At 37.5% G+C, this 21,528-nt stretch overlaps 1 protein-coding gene across 2 annotated transcripts in view; it reads right to left on the bottom strand.

Moving 5' to 3' along the window:
* The window catches only part of LOC124796652 (nardilysin-like), a 381,435-nt gene that overhangs the window by 44,555 nt on the left and 315,352 nt on the right, over window positions 1-21,528 (bottom strand). For both annotated transcript variants that reach the window (XM_047260712.1, XM_047260713.1), the window contains exon 19: window positions 14,119-14,211. In XM_047260712.1, the coding sequence (XP_047116668.1) occupies window positions 14,119-14,211 (93 nt within the window). The remainder of the gene's footprint in view (window positions 1-14,118; window positions 14,212-21,528) is intronic.

Below are 21,528 nucleotides of genomic sequence, written 5' to 3'. Positions count from 1 at the left end.
TCTGAATTTTCCTTTTGTTTCCTTTACTACTTGCTCAATATACAGATTGAATAGCATCGGAGAGAGGCTACAACCCTATCTCACTCCCTTCCCAACCACTGCTTCCCTTTCACGCCCCACGACTCTTATAACTGCCATCTGGTTTCTGTACAAAGTGTAAGCCGTAGGGTCAGTATTGCCTCAAGTGTTCCAACATTTCTACGGATTCCAAACTGATCTTCCCCGAGGTCGGCTTCTACCAGTTTTTCCATTCATCTGTAAAGAATTCGCGTTAGTATTTTGCAGCTGTGACTTATTAAACTGACAGTTCGGTAATTTTCACATGTGTCAACACCTGCTTTCTTTGGGATTGGATTTATTATATTCTTCTTGAAGTTTGAGGGTATTTCGCCTGTCTCATACATTTTGCTCACCAGACGGTAGAGATTTGTCAGGATTGGCTCTCCCAAGACCGTCAGTAGTTCTAATGGAATGTTGTCTACTCCCGGGGCCTTGTTTCGACTTAGGTCTTTCAGTGCTCTGTCAAAATCTTCACGCAGTATCATATCTCCCATTTCATCTTCATCTACATCATCTTCCATTTCCATAATATTGCCCTCAAGTACATCACCCTTGTATAGACCCTCTATATACACCTTCTATCTTTCTGCTTTCCCTTCTTTGCTTAGAACTGGGTTTCCGTCTGAGGTCTTGATATTCATACAAATGGTTATCTTTTCTCCAAATGTCTCTTTAATTTTCCTGTAGGCAGTATCTATCTTACCCCTAGTGAGATAAGCCTCTACATACTTACATTTGTCCTCTAGCCATCCATTTGCACTTCCTGTCGATCTCATTTTTGAAACGTTTGTATTCCTTTTTGCCTGCTTCATTTACTGCATTTTTATATTTTCTCCTTTCATCGATTAAATTCAATATTTCTTCTGTTACCCAAGGATCTACTAGCCCTTGTCTTTTTACCTACTTGATCCTCTGCTGCTTTCGCTACTTCATCCCTCAAAGCTACCCATTCTTCTTCTACTGTATTTCTTTCCCCCATTCTTGTCAATTGTTCCCTTATGCTCTCCCTGAAACTCTGTACAACCTCTGGTTCTTTCAGTTTATCCAGGTCCCATCTCCTTAAATTCCCACCTTTTTGCAGTTTCTTCAGTTTTAATCTACAGTTCATAACCAATAGATCGTGGTCAGAGTCCACATCGGCCCCTAAAAATGTCTTACAATTTAAAACTTTGTTCCTAAATCTTTGTCTTACCATTATATAATCTATCTGAAACCTTCCAGTATCTCCAGGCTTCTTCCATTTATACAACCTTCTTTTATGATTCTTGAACCAAGTGTTAGCTATGATTAAGTTATGCTCTGTGTTAATTCAACTAGGCGGCTTCCTCTTTCAATTCTTACACCCAGTCCATATTCACCTACTATGTTTCCTTCTCTTCCTTTTCCTACTATCAAATTGCAGTCACCCATGACTATTAAATTTTCATCTTTCTTCACTGTCTGAATAATTTCTTTTATCTGATCATACATTTCTTCAATTTCTTCGTCATCTGCAGAGCTAGTTGGCATATAAACTTGTACTACTGAGTAGGTGTGGGCTTTGTGTCTATCTTGGCCACTAGAATGCGTTCAATATGCTGTTTGTAGTACCTTACATGCACTCCAATTTTTTTATTCATTATTAAACCTACTCCTGCATTACCCCTATTTGATTTTGTATTTATAACCCTGTATTCCCCTGACCAGAAATCTTGTTTCTCCTGCCACCGAACTTCACTAATTCCCAATATATCTAACTTTAACCTATCCATTTCCCTTTTTACATTTTCTAACCTACCTGCCCGATTAAGGGATCTGACATTCCACGCTCCAATACGTAGAACGCCAGTTTTCTTTCTCCTGATTTGGCATATACTGCACAAATCGACGATGGCCCCTAAATGGAACCTTTTTATCATCTGAGGTGGCATTAATTTTAGGTAGCATTACTTGCCGAATGGGGGATTATTTTACCTCCGGAATATTTTACCCAAGAGGACGCCATCATCATTTAACCATACAATAAAGCTGCATACCCTCGGGAAAAATTACAGCCGTAGTGTCCCCTTCCTTTCAGTCGTTCACAGTACCAGCACAGCAAGGCCGTTTTGGTTAGTGTCACAAGGCCAGATCAGTCAATCATCCAGACTGTTGCCCCTGCAACTACTGAAAAGGCTGCTGCCCCTCTTCAGGAACCACACATTTGTCTGGCCTCTCAACAGATACCCCTCCATTGTAGTTGCACCTACAGTACGGCTACCTGTATTGGGCACACTAGCCTCCCCATCAACAGCAAGGTCTATGGTTCATGGGGAGGGGTGGGGGGGGGGGGGGGGTTAGGGGGGAGAGAGGGAGGGGAATTCAAACTTATCCAAGATAGAGGAGATAATAGGGTGACTTCTCCTAACGTGGTATTGACTAGTGAGGTAATGATGGATTTACAATGGGGAGCCAATTCAGGGTTACCTAGGCAATTCCCTAAGTTTAAGCAGGATGGGAAAGTACATCCTACTCACTTTCTGAAGATTTAGCCAAGCTTTGCTGAAGAACTGGGAAGATTTGAAGACGACTGAATTTGCTGTTGGGTACCTTGTAGGGGAAGCCTCAAAGTGTGGCACTGTAAATATCGAGAACTTTTCTTCTTGGGGAGACTTCCAGGAGAAATTTAAGGAAAAATACTGGTCCGCTAGTGCGCAGAAAAAACTGATATTAGATTTGTGGGACCCGAAGTATTACAATAATGTGTGGGGAACAATGAGAAAGTATTTCATCTGGCATTTAACACGGGCGAAGTACTTAGATAATCCAATGGAAGAAGAGGGGTTAGAGAGAATTTTAATAAGACGATTACCCATTTATACGAGGAAAGATGGTGAGTGGAAAACGGTAGAAGAATTGTTGTCCTTTGTGCAAGCACCTGATGCCTTAAATAAGGACCAAAACGAGAGCACACACCAAAGTGAAAATCAGAATTACAAAAGAAATAGTAATAATAATTTTAAAAGACATGAGATCAACTTAGCTAGAGTACACCAGTGCAACAGAAATAATGGCAACAATAATTATAAACCTTTGAATTTAGGTACAGTAACTATACAGGAATTTGTGCCAAATAATAACAGAGCACAACGTGGTAACGTAGTACCTCAATTTGGTAACCAACCAGTGATTACTAATAATGAGGAAAACGCAGTGCAACCTGGATCCATGACCAGGGCCCATGTCATAGAGATACACTAGGAGGCCTGGTTCATAATAAGTATGTTAACTTCACACACAAAATACATACAAAAGAATGGTTGTTACTGGAAGAACCAAGAGAGACTACCAATAACCCATAACCAGTAATTGCAGGGACCATGGAGACTTCTGAAGTTGACATATTTGTAGACTCAGGGAGAGGGGTGTCACTCATTTCTAGCGCGTTCTTTAACACATTACAGACTAAACCTAACTTACCACTGTTACCAGTAACTGGAGTTTACGTAGTTGGTATAACCAGAATGAAAAGTAAGGTTGTGAAACATGAAACCCAAGTGAACCAGCACATCGAAAATATCAGATTTCATCAAACACTTTTAATAGTAGAAAATATTAATAGAGATGTTTTATTCGGCCTAGACTGGCTATTAGAATTTAATGTCATATTGAATTTTGAGGAAAATCTTTGCTTTGGTGAAGATGAAATAGATATTGGATACTGTTTGTAACCGATAATTACATTGCAAGACAAACAACCAAATGTCAAATGTTATGATTAACCACTACAGCACGATTGTCACCAGAGATCGATAATGTGAATTACGTATCCCATCGAGCTGACATACAAAACAAAGTAAACGAATCTCTAATATTAACCAGTGAACAAAACCTAGATTTATATAAAATTCTAATGGAATATGAAGTAGTATTTTCCGACCGTCCTGGTAATATCAGCACTACATATGTAAGTTTAAAAACAAAAATGACATTCCATTTTTCTGCAAGCCATATCCAATTCCGGTGAGTTTGAAAGAAGCAGTTAAGGAAGAAATTGACAAAATGTTTAAATAATAGAACATAGTTCTAGCATCATGAATAACCCTTCAGTAGTGGTAAAAAAAGTTACAAGAGGTGTGCGATTAGTGCTAGGTGCACGTACATTGAATAAGTGTATAGAGACAAAACGAGACAGACCAGTTAACATCAATGAATTATTATCCAAACTTGAGAAAGCAAGGATTTTAGCATGATGGACCTGATGGCAGAATATTGGCAAACTACGCCACATCCCGAATCAAAGAAGTATACAGTGTTTCTGTTTGATGGAAAATCGTTATCATTTCAGTGAATTACCGTTCGGACTAAATATCTCAGTATCTGTATCTATACATACTCCGGATGAGGCATTAGGAAGAGATTTATTAAAGGATTTAATAATATATGTAGATGATATCCTCATAATCTCAGCTACCTGGGAAGAACATTGTCTAACCTTGATTAAGACCCTGAAAAAATTTAAATAAGTAAGTATTACAATGAAATTGTCTAAATCCCACTTTGCGTGACAAGAGCTTAAGTTTTTAGAGCATACTGTAGGGGTGCAGGGGATTAGACCAGATCCTGAGCACATAAAAGCTATTAAGGAATGACCACCCCCTAGAAACATAAGACAACTTAAGGGATTTATAGGAATGGCTGGATACTATAGACGGTATATACGAGGTCAAGAACTGAATGACCCAAGAATTTTATTTTTGTTAAGAAAGAGAATACTGTGGGTTTGGGTAAAGACACAAATGATGCATTCGAAAACGTAAAAAGAGCACTGGTAGAATCACCCATATTCCATCATTCGAATATGGGCGAGCCATCTAAAATTTCAACCAATGTGTCTGATTATGGTATCACAGCAGAGCTTTTTCAATGAGACTGGGGTCTAGATAATGTAAATCACAGATCCATAGCTTTTGCTAGCCGTAGTCTTAATAAACATGAATTAAACTACACAGCTACTGAAAAGGAACTGTTAGCAATTTATGGAGTACCCAGAAATTTCAAACACTAGTATGTGGGTCAGAAATCCATGTCTATACAGATCATCAAGGTCTATCTTTTTTAATGAATAGTCGGTTATTACATAGTAAATTAATGCGCAGGATACTTTTCCTCCAGGAATGTGATATTAGGATACAATACATAAAAGGTTCTGAGAATATTGTACCAGATTGTTTGTCTAGATTACCCGTAGGGATGGAAGAATTAAAATGTACGGAAGGACCCGGCGTAATTTTTGCAATTAATTTTATGACAGTAGAATATCCGCATACCAGGGTACAAGAGATGGCTCAAATAATAAAAAAAAACATCCATCATGATCCCTATTTTACAGAAATGTTTTTTATGCATGTCAGAAATTCCTTACCTCCTAATCAAGCAGGGAAGTGGAAAATTATAGGGCATAATTTGTTTTGGAGAGACAGTATAATATCGCAACATTGGTGCATATGTATTCTGAAGTGAATGGAAGACAAAATTGTGTGATATGTTCATATGGGGCATGGACACTTCAGAATAAAAAAGTATATAGCTCTTATAAATAAGTTCTATTATTTTAAGTAGCTAGGACATAAAGTAGCATCTTTAATGAGGACCTGTGAAATCTGTCAGAAGGTGAAAGAGAGTACCACTCATGTTAAACACAAAATATATCCAATTATTCCTAAGTCGTTACACGATCTTCCAGCAGCAGATTTGTTTAGACCAGTTCTGAAAGGAAAGGGAGGAGTGTCATACATTTTGGTCATCATAGAGTGCTGGTCAAAATATGTTAAGTTATATCCTATCAAAAGAGCAAATACACAGATGGTTATACACTGTTTAAAACAGTACTTTCTGGAGGTAGGAAAACCAAAATGATTTCTCACAGATAATGGACCACAATTTGTCAGTAATGACTTTAAAGAATTTCCAGTTTGGGAAGATATTCGTCAAGTATTAATATCCAACTATAGCCCATCCTCAAATCCGTGTGATAGAGTTATGAAAGAAATTGGGAAATTATGCTGTACCTACTGCCATGAAAAACATACTTTATGGACATACGTTGAATTTTTTTAAAGTTAATTACCACATATATCAACTGGATTAACACCTTCAGAAGCAATACGCAAACCCTTTGTAGGAGAACCTCTTATTAAATATTTTAATGGCCCTGAACAACCTACTGTCGATTACGAATTTAATCAGGAAATAGTTTCCAAAAATTTAGTTGAAAAGGCACAACAAAGAGTGAGTAAGCATAATGAAAAAGCTGTAGAACTGCAGTACAAGGTCAGTGACCTAGTCCTTGTAAAACAGAACCTTCAGAGCTCTGCCCTGCAAAAAGAGACACACAAATTCTTCCAAAAATATGATGAACCTTACCGAATACAAACAATAATCCATCCCATGACATTATTTTTAGTGGATCCTATAACTGGATCGGAAAAATGAAAGTACAATGTAAAGGACATAATGTTGTATACCCCCAGAGATATAACGGGCAGAGTGACAACCATCGGATCCCGAGTTGTTTTCGGTGTTTCTTCCAAAATAGTTTCCTGCACCAAATTCCCTTCAAATCTTAAACTATTCTTCAATTCTTAAACTATCCTATAAGTTTAGTACTGAGAAAACTGGATATGACAACAAAATAAAAAACAATTTAAGAGAATCACGGATATACAGTGATCTCTAGACAAAATGAACAGAATATAATACTATATTTGTGGAAAAAGGTAATATCAAGTAACTAATTGAAGAACCGTTAGACTGTAGTGTATGGATTTTCTATTTTTTATAGAATATTTTATACCTTTTAAGAGGTGTGATGTAGATGGGAAGGTTTGTACTGATTTTGAAACAGGGTGGGTAGAGTAGATAAGAATATGGTTTACACCAACAGATAAATCATGGCTAATACAGAACACACATCACACCTTTCAAACAATCCTCGCCAACAAGTGTGGCTGGTTCTTCACCATTTGCCATTTCCATAGGGTTGCTAAGATTTTCTTCAGGGACCTCAAGTGTGAAGGTTGGAATGTCCGTTCTGTAGGAGACAGTTTGACACCATACCTCCTCCAGCTTCTCACTCAAGTACCAGCTAGATAGGGATCCTGGGGAAGGGGGGGTGGGGGGGGGGGCGGGTTTCCTGTCTTTGAGGCTGTCTCCTTTCTCTTCTTCGATCTTAGCAACCATTTCAATTTTTTTCCTTTCATACTTCTCTTTTGAGGACCTAACTATTTTTCCCTCTTTCCATATTCATATACTTCTATCACAGACGTTCTTATTAGTCTCCGTTGTTTCCAATAACCTACAACTTATTGTCACATAAGAAGGCCGAAAAATCAGAACACACTTACGCACACACAAAGAAATACGAATACACAAACAACGAAGTCACAGATTAGAAAGCTGTAAGAACCGCCAAGGGTTGTAGGGGAGAAGATATATGTACATCTAGAAAGATGCACACATTGTTTTTGTTATGACGGTTCTACATCACCTATTTACGTGAAAAGCCATTATATATAAGAACAAGGAAGATTCCATATCACATATGTACATAAGTGTAGAAAAACTATGACGATCTTACAAGTATACATAAGCAGGAAACATGAGTAATGAAGGGCAATACAAGCCAGATTGGAGTGAATTGTGATGCTTGTTTAAGAAAAGTCAGTGTAGCGAATACTCGGATAAATTGATGAATAGTAGGATAGTGGGACTGGTATATATAATATCTACCATGAGTCGAAGAATGTGTGTAGATGTAGTATCTACTAAGATTATAGAAGTTGAAAAGTAGAGGAGGACTCTAGGGTATTAAATGAGGTACTAAGAAGTGAGAGTGAAGTGTAAAATAGATTTTTATTTTAACCAGGAAATATTCAATTGTAATGTACATAAAGATGTATACTAGGGCAATGAACCATGAGGCCTACTCATAAAGGATAACGGGGACGCAGTTAGCATTTGCTAAGGATATACGGCAGATGTACCTACATAGAGATAGGACGACCTGTGGCCAGATGAATAGGGATGTTTTATAAAAGGGCATACCTACCAGAACCGAAGGAGGAATGAACTCATAGGGTCAACCCACATGTAAGGTATAGGTACTCATCCAAGGGGAAAAGGACAGTATCGTGACAAAAGTCACACATTTAATAGGAATTATTCTGGTAAGTTTGAATTCTATATATCACTAGCCTTATTAATATAATGGAAGGAAACATTCCACGTGGGAAAAATTATATATAAAAACAAAGATGAGGTGACTTACCGAACAAAAGCGCTGGCAGGTCGATAGACACACAAACAAACACAAACATACACACAAAATTCAAGCTTTCGCAACAAACTGTTGCCTCATCAGGAAAGAGGGAAGGAGAGGGGAAGACGAAAGGAAGTGGGTTTTAAGGGAGAGGGTAAGGAGTCATTCCAATCCCGGGAGCGGAAAGACTTACCTTAGGGGGAAAAAAGGACAGGTATACACTCACACACACGCACATATCCATCCACACATACAGACACAAGCAGACATATTATGTTTTTATTATGTTTTATGTGAATTTACAAATGTTGAAAAGAACACTTTCAGTTGCCCAGAGTTCCTCCAGACTACAAACTACTACAAATAATAATACTAGTACGTAGTAAGGAAAAAATAGTACAAGGAATTAGAATAAAGAATAAAGTACTCAAGTGTTATGAACACCTGGAGATTACGATTGGAAACTGAAGGTTTAGTCCTCACGATTCCTAGATATAAGAAAACGAATTCAACATTGATTGAAATGTTCACGTTTTAAAATTAAAGTAAAATGAAAAAAATAAGGAATAGCTAAATAATAAGAAAACTGGTATTCACGGATATGAAAAGAACAAGGTATACTGTTGAAATATGAATTGTTATTATATGTAATACAAATGTACATAATGATTGTATATAAAACATCACGTGTTCAATCGGGGCTGGGGGCTGGGGGCTGGGGGCTGGGGGGGGGATATGTATTGCTTCAAGAATTTCTGCATAAATTCTAGAACCACCTGGTCTTCCTCCTTCTCGAACACAGGATATTTTAAATAGAAGTGTGAGATAGACGAATCTGACCTACTGCACACTGCATGTTTGTGTGTGCAGGTCTAAAAACATTCATGAGCAACTTGTGGATGGGGCGGCCGACGAGTAACTGCTGCACAATCCATAGAGTTTCAGTGTATGTGTAGAGAAGAACAAGGAGTGTTCATGCATTATCCTGTGCTTTTAGTGACTGGATGATTTCTAAGGACAAATGAAGAAATGAAATTAGACTTTTAAGTAATTCATGTGTTGGACTTGCTAGAAGCAAGACATGTTCATAAATTATATGGTTGTTAAACCAATGTTATTGTAAATGTATTTAATCGAGTCTAATGCGAGACAAATTGGTAGACTTGCAAACTTTCGAATATTTATGGGAGAAATGGTGAATTTGTTCTTTGTGGAAGTTGTGTCATATATAGAGAAGTAGTTTTTGGAGATCGACATGGCTGACTTTCCCGGGAAGAAGATCGGCTGTGCATCCCAAGTAAGTCAGCTGATGTGAGAGAGGTGTGAATTTGGCAAACCAGCTACACATCGCTTCTTGTCGTCGAAAGTGGTAGAAGTTGACAAAAAATGTAAGGACTTCTGTATTTCTCCCCCGTATGAGCAAAAATCTTAAGTACTAACATTAACATATTTTGTAATGAACAGTTTTTATATGTAGAAAGCAAGCCAAATTGTATATGTGTTTCAATAAGACCACTGTTGTTATTTTATTTCAATAAAATTAAACACATTTGGTGACAGAAATACGCATTTCCTTGGAGTCAGAAAACAGATTTAAAATATCTTCACTGATTTCCAAAAAAAACTCAGAAAAAAGGAGGCCTCTTTGAAAGAAATGTATAAAGTGGGGAAGAGTTGTGTAGACCAATACTATAGGCGGCCATCAGTAAAATGTTGGTTCTATTATGTTTTCTATTGCTGATTATTGCCCACCGTGATATGTCTATTTTTCTTTCAAGAAATATACGTGTACATAGGGTACAAACTGCCAGTAACTGCTACAATTTTTTTCTTCTTATCGTCCATACTTTCTAATAAATAAACTACTTTCAAAACGCCAAAGTGTACTAGAATAAATATAATGTCTATAAAATGCTGTACTGCACAATGTACTTGTGAGAAAGTCGCAATTCCTGAAATCCATCACCTGCCGAGGAGCACCACAGTCCTGGATCAATGGATAATCCATGAAACTCCGCCACATTATGCCACACAGAAACTGACCTTGCCTGCAGCGAGATGGATGAGACTAGATCCAACAGGTAGGGCCTGCACATTAGTGGGAAATGATGGGCTTCGGATCTGTTAGAGATACCTGCAGAAATGGCCTGTGGTTTTGGCCCGTCGTGGAAGTTCACTCTTGTGGGCAGCTATTCATGTGTCACAGATGCCATGATGATAAAATGAGAGTGCAGTGATCAATCCATAACAGATAACTTGTGCAAATACTCTGTGAATCAATACAAATGAAAATAGGTAGCACTTCACCATACAGATGATTGCTGAGCCACAGATAGGCATGTAGCAAAAACAATCACCCTCTAATAACTAAATTTTCAGGCATAGCCTTTGTCAGAAAATGAGAGTGCACACACATATTCACACAATCACTCACACACAAGTCATGCTCACATGACCATCATTTCTGGCAGCTGCATCAACAATCTTTGAGAATCAGATCCAAACAAACCACTCCTCACGCCTCCCTGCCTCTCATCGGCAGCTGCTAGGCTAGTGGCAAGTAGTGGTGGCAGCGCTGACTGTAAGCTGGGGGGAGTGGTAGGAAGGGGAGAAGCAGTAAGAATGAGGAAATATGCAAGTGGTGTGCATACCTGGCTGCGCCCAGCCAGCGACGAAGCATAACATCTCAGTAAACAAACCATTTCATTTACTGAGACAAAAACAAGATCTCTGATTTACCTGAAACATTTGAAATTCCCTGTTATTCCCTGATTTCCAGAATTTATGGCAACCCTGTTACCATAAGCCACTCCTGTTCAACATTGAATAAACAATAATAAAAATCATCTAGAAGTGACTATTCAAAGTTCAGTTATGACTGAAAACAATATATGTGCCAAGATGAAGATAATGCTTTATTAAAAAATATTCAGCTGTAGGACCTGTAATGAAGTTATTACAGAAGACTTAAAAAGTTTAGTTATAAATATAATTTTCAACTAACTGCTCATTGTCATTATGTAGACATAGTCTAGGCTGCTGCATACTGTATACATTCAGGTGTTCAGCCACGTGGCAGTGTTGTAATACTGCTGCATTTTGAAAAGTGTCATACTCATCTTCTGGCGAATAGAAGATAATGGGTACGACACATGTGAAGATGTCATGGTATTTCAACACTCTCACCCACGTCAGAACCCAAGAGCTTTTTATCTATTTGCATTGCATTACACTTTAACTAAAATTACAAAAGAAAAATATACAATGCAGTATCCATAATTTTACTATTAAGAAAAGGAACTTACGCATTGAGAAATTTATCTAAAGTTTATATATTACTATATAAACTGAAAATGCCATTACAACCCTCCAACAGCCTTTTTGGAATTTGGCAAAGTCAGTATTGGCTTCTATTTAAGGAAAGAAAGAAATAAAAAACATGGACAGGGACACGGACAGCGTTGTTATATAATTAATGCACCAAACTGTTCCTCCAGCAGGTTCTTCATGCCACCTAACTCAAATCTAAAGCTACAGGCCACTCTAAAAATAACTCATGTTACTCAATACAAACTTGGCCTGGAATTCATGAACCAATGTCTCTATAAGAGTAGTGACTTTTATGAAATATGGGACGCTCCATGCATCTTCCTCCCCGGACTAATTGGAATAACTTTCATCACACATCCAACCACTGTATCATTCTGCTTGAATCCTATAGCATTTGCCAATGATATCTGAACCCTACATATCTTGCCATATGGTTCCTATTCTTCTGATTATTCCTCCCTTGTATCCTCTTCCCAGTATCTAGCATGCTTTGTTGTAGAGCTTGTTGTTCATTATCTAACATTACTGGACTTATTAGAGTTTCATACAAAAAATTTAATTACATCAAAACTAAATCTCCTAATGTGTCCTTTCTCAACTTCTCTTTAAAGGTAGTTAAGTAGTCTCATAAAGACACAGCCAAACTGGTAAGAACTAAGCAATAAAATTTGACAAGAGCAACTGTTTCTGACACAAATTTTCTACATCTTTTATTTTGCTTTCAATGATTTGGTTTATTGAAATACATTTGTGTTCCTGTAAGACCAGTTGTCCCTACACATTAATATAATAATTTGACTCCACAACAATATACTAATTTTTGAACATCTTAAAGAACTTTTTTTTACATGTTACTATGTGTGTTTCCTAGGATTCAAGTTCTCTAAAACATTTACAATAAACTGTACTCTCTGTCTTCTTTTATCTTTTCACTTGATGACCTCAGATGTTAAGTCCCGTAGTGCTCAGAGCCATCTGATTTGAAATCTTTTCACTTTCTCTACCTTTTCCCCATTCTTCTCCACCACCAACTACTCTACTCATTTTCTTTTCCTTGAAGTTTCTCTGTAAAGCTTGCTCATTCTCTTATCCAGTTTAGGAAATGTTTATGTCTAAAATATGACATTTCATCATTCTCTTCGTCTATGGCGTGCAGTACTCTTATGTTGAAGTTTGATGACAATATAGTTTGAAGTTTGCACTGCAAAGCATATTTTGTTTGCATGTGCAGATCTAGCAAGAGAAATATGAACTACAAAAACAAATATAGTGCACTTGTTACTGTAATCAACTTGTGAAGGGCAACGAAGTGCAGTTTGATATTTGTGGGCCAAATGGCATAAACTGACTGAAACGCACAGTGACATGCTTAGTGTGTACAGGGATGACTGTATAGACTGTAACAATGGCTCCAGCTGCTGTGCATTCTTCTAAGAGAGCCACATGAACCTTAGTGCTTCGCCATGTTCCAGGTGGCTGGTAACAGCTACAACCCTGCAAATGTTAGAGCCATCCATAGATCTATTTTTATCAAAGCAGTTCAACATTTCCTATGGTGTAGTGTACAATACCGTTCATGACATGTTGAAATTTTGTAAAGTTATTGCTCACTAGGTGCCTAATAAGCTGACAGACAACCGCAAGGGCTTGCAAACAATGGCAGGCTTGGATAACTTAACATGTTATGCCACAGAAATGCATGACTTTCTGAAAGGAATTCACTGGTGATGAGTCATGGGCATACCACTACATGGCTCTATGATGTGGAAACACGCTGGTTCCCTAGTACGGAGAACATTCAAAGTGGGTCAGTCTGCTTGGAATGTGCTTATGACAGTGTTCTGGGATATGCATGGAATGTTAATAGCGAACTTCGCTGAACACTGGACCACTGTGAATGTTGCAGGCTACATTAAAACTTTGGTTAAGTTACGCAATGCCCTTTGTGACAAACACGACAACATTAATGCCGATGTACACCCCCATGTTGCTATTCCTATTTGTGAGAAAACTGACATATTTGGGTGTGAGGTGCTCCAGCATCCACCATACATTCTGGACCTTGTATCATTCGAGTTTCATCTGTTTGGTCCCATGAAGAAATTCCTGGCCGGCCAATGCTTTGAAACAGATGCAGGAGTGAGATGGCTATACTCCAACCAAACAGACTTCAACAAATAGATTACATTGAAAATGGTGCTACAATGGGAGAAATGTGATGAGAATGTTGTTGACTATGTAGAAAAGTAGGTAAAAGATGTAAGTTTGTTTGTGATTCATTTTGTTTTGTTACCTATTAAACCTTTTTGCTAATGAAATTATTATGCATTACTTTCTGATCTTCTCTCTTACATTTTACCCTTCAGATATTACAATAACTCGAGTTAAATAGAAGCATAGGCAAGATAATGCCAAATGAAGTGGAAATAATTGATTTTCAGTCTCTTTACCTGAATAGAAAGTCTTCTGCTGCTACCAGACACTACAGTCCTCTCAAACCAGTGTATAACGTCTGGAAACTGGATTTGCTGAAGATATTCAATCTGCAAACAAGAAAATGCATTAAATATGCATGAAATCTATTCACATAAACAGCATGTAATACTTATACTTAAAACATGTTACAGAAAGGAAATTCCAATTACTAATTCTAAGACCAACATTAATTATTTGGACTTGTAGACTAAAGCACAGAAAATGACAACTTAAGTACAATTTTTCTTTGTAAGTACACTGAGGTTTAAGGCACCTTGACAACATGGACCACTACGACTACAGAAACACTAACATGAAACAGTGGTAAACAATACTGCAAGAATCACAATCGAACAAATCTTCTTACTCTAATAATTGTCTATGGATGAGAAGACAGTGGCTTGCAAAGCACTAACTATATCATGATTACTCCTCAACAACTGAGGAGATACATTTCATGCAGACAGGAATTATTTTGACTGTTCACCCTACTTCTAAAGTAACATATTACTAACAGACTATCACATTTTTGTATGACAATGAGAAAAGTATGTTTGAAGCAACACAGGCATTGGATGCCTGTGTTGCTACAAACATACTTTCATTGCAGACAATCCCACTAGCAAGTTAATCCCCCCATCCCGGCCCCTCCAGTTTTTAATAAATTCAACAGTGTACCTTCTTCCAGCTTCCTGAAGGTAGTGGTGGATTTGCTAATCTGACAGATAAATTTACATATCTGAATATACTGCACTTGGAGCATCACTGTAAGAGAAGTTTTTTGTATCTTGATAGTGTTTTCCAAATTACATTATGGGTAGATTTTATTAATACAGTGTTTCAACTTTTCTTGCAAACTAAGAAACACAGCTAAGTATCATTTACAGTCCCAGAAAAAACTTTAACTTTATTTAAAATCATAATGACTGTAAAGTACAATTTATTACTTTTTGGAAGCATGCAGAAATTTATAGATCTTCAATAATTTCTTAGGTCTTTTCTTTCCTAAATTATTTCTTAATTTTGAGCAAACAAGCCTGTAGCTAGAGCAGATTTCCTCAATGGATGCAGTGCTAGCAGGGCAAGAAAAGAGGCACTACTAAAGTAGTTGTATGAATGAGATAATGTTTTGAAAATATAAATCATACAAATTTACTCCTGTTTCCAGTGCAGTCACAGGTAATTTTTAGTAACATCTAGTTTGGCTCTAATTTGTTATCATGGACCATTATTTAAAATATTTAATTTTTTCATTTATAACAATTTAGTTCTCCACCATATGCTTTATAATAATAATAATAATAATAATAATAATAATAATAATCTGACGACAGTTGTACCTGCAGCATAGGACACAAATGTTGAGAGTAGAACAGGGTGTATACACAGCCAAGAAAAAAAATTCCCAGATTTTTCCCGGTTAAAAATACGCTTTCTACCGGGTGAAAACACACTTTTTCCATGGTAAGTGACAGTATATTTTCCCTTGGAACTGCAAAACTTATCAGTCCTTTGAATGGTTATGGTTTTATACATGGGCATAGAATTTCCCGGTACTTTACAAAACAAAACTCAGGGAAAAAGACACGTTTTGGAAATATCTTTGATGTGCAGCAAAATGTACACTGCGTATTTTCGTATTATGAAAGTATACACTGGAATTTCATCAAACACCGCATGTTACTTTCCGAATCGAGGTTGAGGTGCGCTTTTGTAAGGCAGTCATAGCTCATGTCGTGATCTCACCAGCCGATGACAGCGGATATCCAGAGCATAGGACACTTGATGTAGTGAGCCAACAGCAACATCACTGTTAAGTAGCACGAACACACAAACGGGGAAAGTCAATAGTTTAAATTAGTATACGTATTTTGCTACAAGAAAAGCAAAGCTTTCACATATAATATTGGTCTCTAAGGTTAATAAGCTGCAAGAGGAGCTAAGCTTTCGCATATAATGTTGAAATTTTTTTTTTTGCATGTTACACTTTAAGATATATCACACAAATGTGCCAGTAAAATTTTTAATAATGACATAAATGTCTGATCTTCAGGGTTCGAAATTCTTCTAAATGGCTCTTCATCAGAGAGTTGATTTTTAAATGAGAGTCAAACCCTCTGTGATTTAAGAAATACATGGTACATTCTCGCACATAGTTCAACTTACGAAAAAGGATATTTACTTTGAAAGTAACGCTTTTCAAACAACCATTCGCAATATTTTCCCGCGACCTGTTTGGAAAACTTGTCTGTGGCTCCAGTGCCGTAGTTGCTTGTCGCTCCGTAGACTCAGTGTTACAAATTGGTTCGTTTCAGCAGTTGCCAGAGAGCGCAGATAACAGGCAACACCACGCTTGCTCAGCTACCATGCCGTAGGAAGCCCGTATCTACGTACGTGTAAAACATAGAAAGATCATACATTGTGTCATAAAAGAAACAAGGCATCAGAGGATACTCCACGAGCATCAGAATTTCGTGGACCATACTAAAATGTGTACATTTAAAGTGCACATTCGTATTCCAGAAATGAAGTAGACCTCGACCTCATATTAAGATTTTCAGTGTGGTTTTCGGGATGTAAATTTTCTTGGAGTGCCAGTACTGTATTATATCATATTTGGTTTTTTATTATGATGTAATGCCGTATGTTCTAGAAGATGAAAACATGCATTTGAAATGCAGCGAACAGTTGAAACTAGCCAGTACTGTGGAATTAAACATTTCGCTTCAAATACATTGTCTGCCTCTGCGGAAACGGTTAATTATGTGAATGTATTTTAATTCACTTGACAGTTCCTGGCCACAGATATCTTTTTTTTACATGAGAGTAAACGAAGGGGAAACAGCAAAATCACTAAATGTAAACACTCATCACGTGGTGACTACCCACTATAACTCAGACTGCTCTCCACATCTGCCCCGGATCTACGATATTTGCTAATCGTGTCAATACTAAAAAAAAAAAATCGAATTTTCAAAAATATTTTGACCCTGTAGCGCTAATCTTTCTGAGAAGTCTGAAACATAAAACATATGTGTTCGACGAAATGTAAAACATCTTATTTGTTCTCAGGTGTGCCAAAGTGCAGTCCCACACCTCTTCATACAGCATTCCTCTATCGCACGTCACTGTATTTTGCTCTGTGGAACTGAAACGTGTATATTTTGTAATGAATGCCATCAAACTAAATTCAGGACAATGGAAACTGAAATGTCCTGTGGTGCCTCTCCTGCTCCCAGTCGGCCGGTTTGGCAGCCTACCCCTCTTTAAAAAAGAATCTCGCAATTAATAGCGGATGGGATTACTTGTAATCGGGAGAACATGAACTCTTCAGAAAATTTGCCCTCTTTATTGCCTATTAGCTACTAACTTGCTGTTTTGTGTGACATAAAATTAAAGATGCATGAAACCAATAAAGACAAGAGACAAGCAAGAAAGTACACGTTTCTTCAATCCTTAGCTGCTAGCATTTTTTTCTCTCCAATCTTGCTACAGCTTTACATGGCACGCTTTCCTTTCTGCGAAAGAATCTATTACCTCATCAAAGTTCGTCAAACGTTTCGCTACATGAAAAATCGAAATGTCGTAACCTAATGCTGAAAAAGATGTTAATACAAATAATATACAAGACTGGCGTGGTTTCTCAATCTGATTACATCTATTCTGTCACTGTCTGCTAGATAAAACAAAATAGGCCTTTCCAATATTGCAGCAATTTTGTAACACATACCAAATAAACGAGACTGTTTTGGCACAAATGGTCATTATTATAACGCGACAGAATATAACTCACGAAGTACCAACATCAAATGCCTATTAGGCCTACTACAAGCAAAAACATTTATGTTAGGAAATAGTTTCACATTTCATTCATACGCACCAATTTCTCGAGCATGAGATCCAAAGTAGTATAACGAAACTTTTATATAAATTTGGAATTGTCTTACTCTTTCATAATTTGAGTGATGACCCCGTTTCTTCTCCTTTCTCGTTCTAACAATTTTGTCATCACCAATTCTGTAGCTATTCCTGCCATTGTCAAAATTTGTTCGCCAATTAACTTCACTACCCCTGCCAGAATCACGGGTTTAGTTATCCCGCAATTATTCTCCGGTTAGGCGTTGTTACACGTTCGTACAACATGTTTTCCGCGTTACTTCCAGAATAGAACTTAAGTGGCTGCTAGCCGGGGACTGTACAACTGGTCCTTACTAGTGTAGCGATCTGGCCTAAAATTTTCTGTCAAAATTTCATTTTCTTGGATACACCAGGAAGATAATACGTAACCTTTCTCACCTGTTATTCCTGTTAGTCGTTTATTTCCATTCTAGTAGTCTGAATCTATGGATTTCGCTATTAATTATAACAACACTGATCATTCGCAAACCATATCAACCATATAATCAGACAGCGATTGGCATTCATCCGTTCGGCTTTACTCCACTCGGCTCGTATAGTCCCGTCCCCTTTTTTCTGCGGAAAGTTTATTTCTAGATGCGACAAGGATTCACCTGACAGAGGCATCACATACATTATGCACGCATCCAAAAATCAACTTATGATTCATTCAGAAATCAACTTAAAATGTGTTCAAAAATGTTCAAAAACCAACAGGGATGAGTTTCAAAATCATATCAATAATCGATAGGCCAACGCGCGCTGGATGCTAGGCGCTTTGTGAAGCAAATTTTTTTTTCCTCAAGAATATGAAAATTGGCGCCTCCTTTTCCCGGTAGCATCTAGCTGCTTGCTCCGACTGCTTGCACAGCCAATAGCCACATTCCTGTAGCCAGAAGCGGGAGAATCTACTACTCAAACGCGACTCAACTGTGCATGCGCATGAGCCCGTTCGTAAGTGCTAAAACGAATCTAATGTAAACACTTGTGACTTCCCTTTGACACATTTTGCTCTTGGCAGATGCTTGCATGAGCACTGTGTGTCGTTGTTGTATACGGCGCATTTCCTTTGCAATTTAAGTTATTCTCGTTTTTTTCTCTCGTTTATGTTTTATTGTTGAAGTATTATTCTGCAGTAGCAGGATACAGTAATATCCATTGTTAGAGTATCGGTTCTTACCATTCAAAATTACAAAAATTTAACAGAAAACTAAAACAATGAAACATTCCCGGAGTTCTAAAAAAATTCCCTGATTTTTCCCGGTTTTCTACCGGATGAAAAAATTCCCGGGCTTTTGCCAGATCTCCAGGTTGTCCAGGTCTTATACACCCTGGAGAAGATCCATGAAGCCTTACAGATGCTGTTCCTTTCAACAATAAATTGTTGGTAATTGTTTTTCTGGGTTAATTGGTGAAAGCTATCACAAAAAGTAATAAGACTTATCAATTTGCTCTGTTACATAAAATGTAACATTTATTTTACCAAAATATGTTATACATTAGCAAAAGAAAAACTTGATTATTTTTATGTAGTGGCAATGAAAAAGAGATGGCAATTCTTCTGGGTTGCATTGGAAGCTGAAGAAGTGAATTAAAATTTGTGCTGCATCCAGGACTTGACCCCAGGTCTATTTGCTTACTAGGCAGATATGCTGACCATTACACCACTGCAACATTATGGTCAACATAGCTGCGTGAACTACCCAAGTCAAGTACCCTCCCCAATACAAATTCCAATTCACATCTCCCCTTATGTTGTCACTATTACCACGGCTCTCCGACATTGGAATAGCACCCAAGCATTGCACGTAATGGGGAAGTGCTCTACTACATGTGATCATATAGATCTTAAATTAAATTTTCCCTGAGACATTTAAGTCTCTAATTTATCTGTGATAATGTTGGAAGCTGAAGAAGTGAATTAAAATTTGTGCTGTGGCCGGGACTTGAACCCGGGTCTTCTTGCTTACTAGGCAGATATGCTGACGATTACCATAACCTGAGATGATAATATACAGACTGAAACAATGGAGGGAGGTTTAATATGTAAATGTATAGAAGAAGAAAATGTATATGTATGATATGTGGTAATAATAATTTCATGTGACTCAATGGCCTCAACTTCATATCTGTACTGGACAACATTGGCATGAACCACAAAGATGCGCATGCAGCACCAAATGTACCAAACGCAGAATGGAAAATAAGAATAAGTCACAGAACTGTGATGAACTGTGACAATGGTTTCTCAGAGTGAGCAGAGACTATCACACCACAGGGGATGGAGAAGATCAAACGAATGCTCTCAATTGCCCAGCAACATTACATGCTGGAAGAGAAGTCTTGCCATGTCCACAGGAGTGTGGCTTGGGCAAATTAAAACAATTTGGAATATTATTAAAAGAGAAACAGGTCAACCAGAGGAAGACAGTATTACCATCAAATTGAATGAAAACTTTACGAACAAAAAGTCAGAAGTTGAAAATATTTTTAATAATCATTTTCTAAATGTTGTGGATATAGTAGGATCCAGGTGTTCATTAGAAGATGCTAGGCTGTTAATGGAAGAGGCCATACCTATGCAATTTGATACAATTGAAATCTCACCCACTTCTCCCTCTGAAATTAGGAAAATAATAAACTTGCTTAAAAGCAAAAACTCACATGGAATTGATGGCATTTCCAGCAAAATACTAAAAGCTTGTTCTCAACAGATAAGTAAGATTCTCAGCCACCTGTGTAATAGCTCTCTGGAACAGGGGATTTTCCCTGATAGACTGAAATATGCTATTGTTATACCTTTGCATAAAAAGGGGGATAGATCTGATGTCAACAATTACCGTCCAATCTCCCTTCTAACAGCTTTACCCAAAATTTTTGAGAAAGTAATGTATTCAAGAGTAGCTTCACATATCTGTAAAAATGAAGTACTAACAAAATGTCAGTTTGGTTTCCAGAAAGGTTTTTCAACAGAAAATGCCATATATGCTTTCACCAGTCAAATTTTGAATGATCTGAATAACCGAACACCACCCATTGGGATTTTTCGTGATCTCTCAAAGGCTTTTGATTGTGTAAATCATGAAATTCTGCTAGACAAGCTCAAGTATTGTGGCATGAGTGGGACAGCGCACAAATGGTTTAATTCGTACCTAACTGGAAGAGTGCAGAAAGTTGAAATAAGTAGTTCTCGTAACATGCAAAGATCAGCACATTGCTCAAACTGGGGAACTATCAAGAATGGGGTTCCACAAGGGTCAGTCTTGGGTCCTTTGTTGTTCTCATTGTATATTAATGACTTGCCATTCTATATTCATGAAGAGGCGAAGTTAGTTATCTTTGCTGATGATACAAGTATAGTAATCACACCTGACAAACAAGAATTAACTGATGAAATTGTCAATACTGTCTTTCAGAAAATTACTAAGTGGTTCCTTGTAAACGGACTCTCACTGAATTTTGATAAGACACAGTACATACAGTTCCGT

This window comes from Schistocerca piceifrons, chromosome 1 (assembly GCF_021461385.2).
Source record: "Schistocerca piceifrons isolate TAMUIC-IGC-003096 chromosome 1, iqSchPice1.1, whole genome shotgun sequence".
Classification (NCBI taxonomy): Eukaryota; Metazoa; Arthropoda; class Insecta; order Orthoptera; family Acrididae; genus Schistocerca; species Schistocerca piceifrons.
The sequence above is the reverse complement of the archived record's forward strand: the minus strand, read 5'-3'. Positions and strand labels throughout refer to the sequence as shown.